The sequence below is a fragment of the Mchenga conophoros genome, linkage group LG18, assembly GCF_057382185.1.
Source record: "Mchenga conophoros isolate Kocher_MC1m ecotype Shallow Benthic linkage group LG18, M_conophoros_male_GT1.1, whole genome shotgun sequence".
NCBI lineage: Eukaryota > Metazoa > Chordata > Actinopteri > Cichliformes > Cichlidae > Mchenga > Mchenga conophoros.
The window spans coordinates 10,098,072-10,109,022 of NC_140543.1; the positions used below are offsets into that span (position 1 = coordinate 10,098,072).

At 40.2% G+C, this 10,951-nt stretch overlaps 1 protein-coding gene across 1 annotated transcript; it reads left to right on the forward strand.

The window, feature by feature from the left end:
- The first annotated feature begins 248 nt into the window (after nucleotides 1-248).
- pnp5b (purine nucleoside phosphorylase 5b) lies at nucleotides 249-7,861 on the forward strand. Its single transcript, XM_085254894.1, has 6 exons — nucleotides 249-404; nucleotides 2,700-2,869; nucleotides 3,373-3,476; nucleotides 4,537-4,712; nucleotides 5,877-6,067; nucleotides 6,896-7,861. The coding sequence occupies exons 1-6, from the start codon at nucleotides 385-387 to the stop codon at nucleotides 7,108-7,110; spliced, it is 876 nt and encodes a 291-aa protein (XP_085111020.1). The 5' UTR covers nucleotides 249-384; the 3' UTR covers nucleotides 7,111-7,861.
- Nucleotides 7,862-10,951: the final 3,090 nt, after the last annotated feature.

A 10,951-nucleotide genomic window follows, 5' to 3' on the forward strand; every position in this document is an offset into this window, starting at 1 on the left:
TATTAGAGGTGTATTTCAGTCAAAGTGGGAGCAGTCTCACTAATTTCCTTTTGTAACAAAAACAGAGGACGGATCCCGGCTCCTCAAGAGGCTGCCTCGTGTGGATTTTTGTCTTAATTCCACACACATCCTTCCTTATGTCGACGCGCTGTATCCTGAACGCAGCACCGATTGCTATGACTACTTGTGTTAACCAGTGCATCAGAGGCACACGCCTGTGGGTGGACCAATCAGAGCCTCCGATGTCATGCTATGCCAGCAGTGACATAGAAGGGTGGGGGTGTGAATCTAAAACCGGTCCCACATCAGGAAACCCGAATAATACCGACAGGACTCACTCTAACACAGAACAACCTGCTGACTCCATCTGAATCACATTCCATCATGTCTGAGTTTATCTCTGGGTGAGTGAACTATTCATACCTTCCTTTTGTATTCGTATTAAAGACTAAAGACATCTGTGTGTGATTAGAACTACTCGTGTAGGCAGACTCTATTTATGATGTATTAATCCCTCAAATACCAAATACTCGCACCTCTAGCATACGTTTTCTGTGTGGAGGCTGGATTAACTTTGTGTAGTCCATCACCGGGTTTCTATTCTGTTGAATGTGTATAGCTGCTTCTGTCGAACATCAATAAGGAAACAAATATCCTCAAACTGCTTAATTACGGTGGTCCTGATTTAAAGAATAAAAAAAATAGATAAATAAATAAACTGCCTGGGGCTTTAACATCTCTCCGCTCCGCTGGCAGTTTTCCTGAGTTCTTCCGCAGTCTTTGAACGCGCAATTACGCGCGGAAGAGCTACAACGTGCCCACCGGCACTGATGGATGGGGCGGAAAAACCCCACACGAGATCCTCCGTGACGTCACTGAACCCGCTGTCCCATTACTGGCACAGGAAGGTGGTTTATTCACAGTGAACACACACTGTAATCTCCTCGTTGCCGTAATGCTTCCTTCATGTCGCAGTTTGTTTCATTTGACCACATGTGGGCCCAATGAGGTGTCCGTGAGTCAGCTACAGCCTGCACCACCATCACATAAAAGTGTGGGCTGGGTTAGTGACGGAGCGCACGTACCACTTTGAAAGAGGAAAAGAATGAAAACATTGGAAACGATTGAACAGAAAGATTAGAACATGATTTTTGTTTGTTTTATTCTGTTTTTTAAATGTTGAGCGCGTAAAAAAGAACAGATCTTCACTTTCCCTCGATTTATTATCGTTTTTTTTTATCCTTATATAAAATAAGCATATACTGCCATTATTATAGTGCTTTTTTAGTACACATTTCACTGTACTCAGAACTATGTATGTGACAAATAAAGGATCTTGGATCTTGAATCTTGTCCTGCTTAAAACACCTGATTGAAGTAGCATCATTAATAGACCCATTCTACCACCTGGATTTTTCCAACTACCGTGAAGCTTCTTTCTGAACGAAAAAGAAGGTCTTTAAAGGGGCTTTAGGGGGTTCAAAGGGCGGGATTAACTCCCAAACTCCTCCAGAGTCTTCAGTTATTCTTGTGGTAATTACACTGTGGTGATTTTAATTACAATAGCTCCACTTGGGTGGGTGAGTGGGGGAAGGGTTGGGATGTTTTGTACCACTAATGAAATGATTTAAAACACATGTGATATTTAAAACTACATGTGATATTTCCATTGGTGATAGGCATCCACTCTACAAATCAGTGCCTTACCATATGTGGTTAAGGCCTCTGCATCTACTGCATAGGATGAGGGGGGTGGCCAGAGGGCAAGCATGCAGTGAAGCTAATTTGGCAATACGTGGTGTGTAACAAGCAGAATAAACAAGTTCTCTGATGCTATCTTGCTGAGCCCCTTTTTATGCTAATATTCAGCTTTAATAAGACACTTCCCCAGTCTTTGTTAATGGCTTATATATCGGATGAGCCTGTTAACAGCTCACTTTGATCCGGTTAAAGATAAAGTGTTTGTAGAAAAGAGCACAGACAGGTTAAACAATATTTAGTTTGCTTTTGATTAAACTATTTGCTTTTGGGGTTGTTTTTAAGGTTTTATGTTATCTCATTGGTTCTATTTCATGTGGAACAACCTAGTGGCTGTAATCAAGTGGCTTTACAACATTTTATTATTTATATAGTTTAAAAAAACGTAGCCATCCTCAGGAAATTAACAGGGTTATAAGTAAAGTTAAAGAGCCGTGCTGGTGGTGATCAGAGCACAGAAGGCAGAAAACCGTCAGTGTTGATGTGAGAATTGACTCCTCAAATGTACAGACAAACAAAACTGAACAATAAAAGGTGCGTCGATGTTTGGTTGAGAAACATTTCATTCTGTTTACATCACACAGGCATTTCACTCAACCACCTGACCGTGACACACTGTATGTTTGCACAATAACAGGATATTAAGTGTGTTTGTACATGTCTGTTCAAGACATTCATTTCAGCTCAGGAACTGTACAGGATACTCCTCCTTACAAATTGCATCGGCTGAAATGGCAAATCACTGTTATTTCCTGGTAAAGGAATGCTGTATGCAGTATGAATTTGTGTGTAAGAAGACTAAAGCCTCTATGTCAGACCTTTGAGATAAATACTATAAATAAAAACTGACTTTGTTTGTGTGTCCTCACATGTTAGGCCACGTTCTGCTTTGAAACACTGCATAACTTCATGTTTTCATATATGTTTCTCTTGCTTTCCAGCGTCAGCTATGAAGAATGCAAGACCACAGCTGATTGGCTGCTGTCGAACACACAGGTGCGGCCGATTGTGGGAATCGTGTGCGGTTCAGGCCTGGGAGGTCTGGCTGAAATGATCAAGGACCCGCAGATTTTCAAATACAGCGATATTCCCAATTTCCCCCGGAGTACAGGTATCCACAACCTCCAGCAGTTTGGGAAACACAACTGTTTGTTTGTTTGTTTGTTTGTTTGTTTGTTTGTGTGTGTGTGTGTGTGTGTGTGTGTGTGTGTGTGTGTGCGCGCGCGCGCGCGCGTGCACGCGCATGCTTGTGACCTTGATTCGACACAGTCCCACGGCACTTTATGAAACAGTCTTAAGATTTAATCTGCTGATTTTTTTATTCTTGGACATGAATTGTCATTACACTGCTCTTAAAAAGGGTGAGTTGAACCATATAAACTGTTCAGTTAGAATTAGGAAGTACAAATACTGTCTTAGGTGTAGAAAAAGATCATGTTTTGGGTTAAAATATAATAGTTGCCACTTTTCCTACTTTTAGAGCTTCATCTTCTTCATTGTCAAATCCAGCTTTTCAACTGTGCTGACTCATGACTACTTCACACTTTGCCATAAGATTGGGCTGTGTTGTGAATTGCACTGGGGTCTAACAGTGTGTGTTTGTGTGTGTTGCAGTGCATGGTCATGCTGGCCGGCTCGTGTTTGGAACACTAAAAGGGAAGCCATGTGTATGCATGCAGGGCAGGTTCCACCTGTACGAGGGCTACCCCATCCAGAAGGTGAGTAGAGACAAAAAGCTAACACAGGCAATAAAAGCTTGTCGTTTTTTTGCTATCAGAGTCTTCTGGACTAGAGCAGGTTCTTCCATTTAGAGGACATTCCATAGATTCTCACAGGGTCAATAAGTTGTATTCAGTCAGAGGACAAAAGGAAACCTGAGGCAGTGGTGGGGAGAGGAAGTACACAGTCTGAACATTGTAAATGTTCTGTATCGATACTATACACCCGATTTTAGCTTTGTGGTTTGTGAGTGTTAGCAGCACATAAGTCCCAGTACTTTAAACCCCTGTAGTCCGTATCATAAAATGCTAAATTAAAGGATTGTATCCCTCAGACAACACAGCAGATGTTTATTCGAATGTATGTTTTACCTAATTGAACAATACAGAAGATTTTAGAGAGATTTACTCATAATATACTTCCAATCATAGAGATACAAAATGTGGATGAATAAAAGCTAAAAAGCTTTTAATAAAAACATTTTAAAAACTCAGCAGGAACTTTTTCCCCTCAGACACTGGTCAGGATTATGCAGGGTTATCCACAGGCTTTTCTGTCCAGTGTTTACAGTGGAATAGTTTATCTAGTAGAAAGTTATTCCCACAAAAAGTGCCAGCTCGGAGCTTTGAAGACACAAACAGCTGCTGAGCATCTCAAATGTAAATCTCAGGTTTCTAAGGCTTCTGGAAGATTACTCACTCCCAGACTTTTGCTGTGGAGCGCATGGAGACTAAACAATGAGAAAATTAGCGTTCTCTCTGACTTGGATGGCTCCTTAAATGTAACGTTGATCTAAGCTTGTTATGTCGACTGCTCTCGGGAGAAGACAACTGTATTCAGGTTATCAGTGTAGGGAATTTCTTTGTGTCTATTGTTACATCAGTGTGTTAATAAATAAAGGTGAATTTCCTAAATCGATAACTGAGAGCAGTTTTCTTCCACACATTTCATGTCTCTTGTGTTATTCAATGTTCGCTTTGCATGAGTTTTGCTTGTTTGTCTTATAACGTTAACACACGTTTTTTTTGTGTGTGTTTTATATTCACTTATTTATACTAGATCACATTGCCCATGCGCGTCTTCAAGCTGATGGGCGTAGAGACGATGATAATGACCAACGCAGCCGGAGGCCTCAACCAGGACTACAAAGTGGGGGACATCATGGTCATCAAGGACCACATCAACATGCCAGGGTTTGCTGGGGTCAACCCGCTGTCTGGACCCAATGATGACAGGTAGGTGGAGGTGAGGGAGGGGTAGAAGCAGATATTGAAGATAGCATTTTTTGGTTTGAAGCTTTTCTAGCTAATTTTTTTCTCAGTACATTAAGCATTAAATTTTGCTGTTCCAGTCATTGTTAACATTTCCCTGTAGCTATGAAAGTCGACCAGTCCACTATCAGTCTAAGGGCTTCTGTTGTTATAAATAAAGCAGGCTGAATGTGAACCTGTGTAACAAGAAGCGTTGGAGAAGATTTCCTCTGAATTAAAAACAAACTGTTATGAATGAGCCGTTGTTTCGCTCAGTATAAACATTTAGACAGACCGACCGCTAAAATCATTAACAAGACCTTGGAAAATGCCTCACCCTGGTGCCACCCGATGCTACACTCTCAGCGTACACATGGTTGAATTTTACTCACAGTTAAAGTAGCCCTGGGGCCACAAGAGAGGCACCTTTCGGACTTAAGTTTGTTCAGGTTTAACCTTGGTACAAACACATTTACATGAATGTTAGAAAGGATGCGCTGCAGTAACAGAATTTGCTCATTCTGCTACTTATTTTATCATAACTGACTGCTGTCCTCCTAAAGATCGCAAATTTTATGTTTGTAAGCAACTCGTGGTCCCCAAATCATTTGGTTAAATATTTCAAGCGAGGGCTACACCGTCACTGTGCAAACAATTGAGCTGTTCTAAGTTCCCTCCTCCACCATGACAAATGTGCATTGTTGGGCCCTCCTACACAAAACTGTGACTCTTCAGACCTTTAACAATAATAGGCATTTGATTTTTAGGGTCAGCAAGTATGCCTGTTGTTTAGGGTGGCTTCACACTGGAGGCTTTGCATGACACTTATTTAATGCTGGCCACAGAGCCAGGTTGAGACATTAACAACTGCCAAGTGGGGATGTTGTGGTTTATTTAAAATTATGACCAGCTTATGTTGGTCTGTTATAATGAACATAGCACATTCTTATCTCTGTAAGAGATGCTGAAAGATAAGACAATTTGGCTGATGAAAAATATCCTTTGTGAGCTTTTTATCTTCTCATGATCACATTAAAAAACTCTGAGTATCTATTTGTTGGGTAACTTCAGTATTGAGTCATAGCTGTGTAGATTCCTGTCTTTTGTTGTGTAGATTCTTTTGCGTCAACACTCCTGTTCTCCCTTCAGGTTTGGCTTGCGTTTCCCCTGCATGTCTGATGCCTACGATCGCAAGCTCCGGCAGCTGGCGCACGATGTGGCCGCAGACCTGGGCTTTAGTGAATTTGTGCGTGAAGGCGTGTACTGCGTTCTCGGAGGCCCCTCCTTCGAAACCATTGCCGAGTGCCGCATGCTGCACATGCTAGGCGCTGATGCTGTCGGTGAGTTTTAAATGTTGCTCTCTCACACAAAAACACATCGACTTCTGTTTTAATATTCCTACGCGCCTCACATTGTCCCAATCCCGAATCATCACAACTACAAGCAGATATCTTTTTGAATGAATGGAGATCTGATCTGATCCAAAATGGATTTCTTGCTCTAGGATGGATATTAGTTGCTTATTTAGGAGAAGAATTCAGATAATAGTCTTGTTCAGGATGGAGGGTGAAGTAGAGTTCAAAAGTAAAGCAGTCAGTTTACTGGTTGATCGAGGTTCCTACTCTCATCTGTCTCTGCAAACTGTGTGTCGTGGCTGAAAGAATAAAATCACAGATCCATGTTTACCCTGAGAGATAAGGTGAAGAGCTCTGTTACTCATGGGGAGCTCAGGATCGGTGCTTGGGCTTTTAGGAGGCCTGTTGAAAGTCTTATCAGATTAATTTACTTCTTAAAGGAGCTGCTTTAATCGATCAAGCAGTCTCTTTTATAATATGATATGCAGAATAGGCCTTTTTCAGATGTAAGGCAAAGGAAAATTCTTGTTAGGGACTGCAAAACACAAACAAGGCATTTAATGGATAAAATAATAATCAACATATCAGCATACCTCACACAGACGAAACGTGTCATCCCTCTATAGAAAAAGATTGCCCAAATACACTAATATACCCAAAACTACATCCATATGTACAATACTAAATAAAATCTGACAGTTAAATAATTTCATATTTGTTCTTCTAGTTTAAGAATAAGCTTTATGCCATTTAATTAAGGAAGTATATTGAGAACGTCAGTGTTATAACTTACCTTTTCAATTTTTAATGCAGGGATGAGCACGGTACACGAGGTGATCGTCGCCCGCCACGCTGGGATGCGCTGCTTCGCCTTGTCTCTGATCAGCAACCGCGCAGTGATGGACTACGACAGCCACGAGAAGGCCAACCACGAAGAGGTCCTGGAGACGGGCAGGCTGAGGGCCGAGCAGATGGAGAAGCTCGTGTCCACCATTGTGGCTCAGCTGGAGCATAACATCAATAACTGATAGATGACCTGGTGGCCACCGTCACTGCACTTGATCTCTGCATCACAGCTAGAGGATTTCTATCAAAACGCTTAGCTGAAAGCAATTTTTAAAGCACAATGCTTGTAGAATGATGAACTACTTTCTTAGCGAAACATTTTAGTCTTATGAGCTTGGAAACTAGTCCACATAATAAGCTTTGTTTACATTTACACTGCACAGATACTGTGTTAGGACAAACGTTCTCTTGACTATTTCCTGCTGTAGTATACTGTACTGTGTCCAGCTGCAAAGGGATTCAGTGAAACAGTATCGTGTTATAAAACCTAAATTATTAACCTATTTATTTCTCATTCTCTTACATTCCCTCACATCAACTATTCGCTAATATGAAAAACAAATGATGTTCACATTTTTTTTTATTTAAGAGGACCAACTCATTCAGCATACGTTCCTGTCAATTTGACTAAAGTGGTAATAATGTTCCTTTTTTTTTTGTAGAGAAAATGTAAATTATAAACTATTTATAGAAAATGTTTTTAAGTAGGTTTTTTGTATTTGTTTTTTTTAATGTATAGACTACATTGAAGAAAGAGACATGGCACAGTTATGAAAGAAAGTAGATTACATTAAAAATGTCTTGCCATTTCCTGTCACTGTGTAAACTAACAGGCCGGCTGTGCGTCAGCCTGTGCTTTTAGTGGTACTTTACTAAGATCTGTAACAACTATAGCTCAGCTTTTACAATAAATTACTCTGTTGGAAAACTAAAGTGGTTTTTGTGTGCTGCGTTTGAAACTGTGGGGCTGAATGTTTCTGTGATCAATCACAGGATGTCTCTCTCCAGTCATCTTGAAATGATTTAAATCAATCTTCATTTTCATGCTAAAGCATTAAGAGACTCAAAATTAAAGTAATGTTCTTTTGTTATTCGTGTGCAAACATTTCCTGACTGTTCTCACCTTTTTATTTGTGAAGTTAGTGTCTTTCATTCAAGTATTTTTGTACCCCTTTGGTTTATTTATTACCTTGTAAACGTGCCACTAAAGCAAAGACAATCTGATCAGCTTAATTTAAATAACTCCTAAATTTTTAATGTTATTTTTAATATTCGGCTTCACCTAAAGGACAAAGAAAAATACTGTTGGACCAAAAAAGGTGAAGAAATCCAAACTGTGTCCACACATAAAGGAGCCTGTTAGAAGAAAACCTTCAATTAAAGCACAACCTGCTAGCTCAGTGTAAGCTTCCCTGAGTAAGAATTTAGTAGGTACTCAGTTTGTTTCTCATTTTATCTGCAGTCCTTATCCTCCTTTCTTATCACTGACAGCCTCCCCTAACTTTCCCATGCATTTTCTACTCTGCATGCCACCTCTGGTCACTTTCTTACCCAAATATCACCCACTGCCATTTGCTCCCTTCCTCCTCCCATGAAAAGAAAAAAAATTCCATGACGCTCAGGCACTGCTGTTTATAGCCAAACAAGGTTGTGAGAATTTTACAAGCTGTCTGTAATCCAGCATCCAAAAGAGGGCGATCAGGTGTCTGCACAAAATGTGCTGAATAAATACACAGAAACAAAGAATCATCCTGTGGGTGTGAAGGCTAGATTTATGGAAAAGTACGCACATAAACCTTTGTGAGTCCTCAGTGTACTGTGAGTAATTTGCTTGCTGTTCATAAAAATATGAATATGAATATGAAAGCGGTTGACATATTTTCACTTCTGGTTCCTCCTTCGAACAAGAAAGTTAAAGGTACTGATCTGCACTATTTGACTTGAACACACTTTATATATAAGCTTTGAATCGCCACAGATAACACGTTCTACAACTTGCAGCTGAGGTAAAAGACAGAAGACAGATTCTGCTGAAATGTGAGTGGAAATATATACAGGATTACTAATAAGGCCATAGGAATAGATCGCACCTCTGATCTCTAAATGTACTCGAAGCAGTCTGGCCATTCTCCTCTGACCTCTGGCCTCAACAAAGCATTTTAACCTAGAGAAGTGAAGTTCACTAGATTTGTTCTCTTTTTCAGACCTATTTTCTGTAAACTCTGTCACCAGTTTAACTTAGATGTTGAAATGCATTGAGTTGCAGTCATGATCAGATATTTACACAAGACAAACAGCTGAACAATAGTCGAAAACGCACACACAAATAAAGTGTCCGCATGTGTGCAAGTTATTAGTTAAGAGACAAAGGTTTAGACATTTCCGCTTCAGCTCTGTGTGTTATTATTTAGAGGGGACACGATTACTGTCATCGCAGCTATAAAACTAAGAACACAGAAGCCCCGCCCACCTACTGTTTAATCCTTGTGAGAGGCATCCAGCTGACAGAAAGTTGGCTCAAAGGTAGGTGAAGTGAGCTAAAACAGGATGTTTTACACAGAGGATAAACTGAGGGGTTGTATTAAAATGGCCCATTATTGGACAAATAAGCCTTTGAAAACTTCCTCCACTTACATCAAAAAAGTCTCACAAATATGACAGCTGTTCTCGAAAGATAATGTAGAAGGAAAAGGAAGTGTTTTTCACACGCCATCTACCGGGGCACACTGCACCCGGGCAGTTTTTTGTTGTACTTTACAACCTCCCAATAAAAAGCCACATTAAAACTGTGTATTTAATCCTGCCCACAAAGATAAACTTTAAATTTAACCAACAAGATTTTCCATATTAGTTCTGTGCACGTGCTCTTACCAAAAACTCTGACAGGTTTTGAACAAGGCCAAGAGTCTGGAGCCTTGAAAACGGGATAGAGAAGTAATAACAATAATGATAATACATTTTATTTTAGGCGCCTTTCAAAACACTCAAGGTCACCTTACACAGAAGACTGACGTCACAGTGTTGATCTGTTGATGATGATGATATTGAAAAGTCCATGTTAACCAAGGTTAATATTTAACATTATAGCATAATAATCATTCTTTAGCATGTTATATTTCCAACATTTATTAATAGAACAAACCCAGAGTAAGGCCATATTTGGTAGTAAAATTGGGATATTGACTCGATGAAAGCAAATAAAAAAATAAAATAGTATTTCAGGTATGCCAGCATTATTTTTCTAAGAATGAATGTGTTATTTCATGGATCTGTTGTCTGGAAACCATAGAAGTAAATTTCGCAGTAATCCACTGCTGTTTAGAGATTTCAGTATAAACCAAGTGAGCTGGCATTACAATCCAAAAGGCTTATCTTATAAACTACAGGAAGCAGTTTTATCCAAATGATCTCAGGCCTGTTACAGCCTATGTACGACTCAATCTACTGTCTCAGTGTTACAGGGTTTCTCCTCTTTGAGAGCCTGACAGTCCAAGAGAAAACAGCGAGTGAAGAACACAAAGCATGAAGAGGTGGAATAACGCAAAGAGACAGAGACAAGTGCTCTAGAGGCTGATGTGCCTGTCGCAGGACTGTCCTGAGAGCAGTTTATGTAAGAGGCTGTAAAATACATGAAGTTCACAGGCAGGTGGTTGCTGTTAGTTCCTGTAATAAACATCAAATTGTGAACTCCCTGTTCCTGTTCAGGCAGCAGCATAGTTCCCTTTTTGCACAGTCACCCTGGATGAGTTACAACGCCCTCTGCTGACATCTCATCTAATGGACTGACTGCAAATCTGATGAGTGCATGGCATGCTGCAGTAGTGTCTGTCTGCAATTTCAGTCTGTTGTTCGGTGGTCGGCAGGCGAGTTTTGTAGATATAAATCAGGTTATTGATTTATGTAACGCCAGATCCCAACAGTCGCCTCAAGGCGCTTTATGCCTAAGTTAAAGAGGCCACAATAATAGAGACGTTTAATTGTTGTGCAATTAAAATGCTATGATGCTTATATAAAATGATAAGT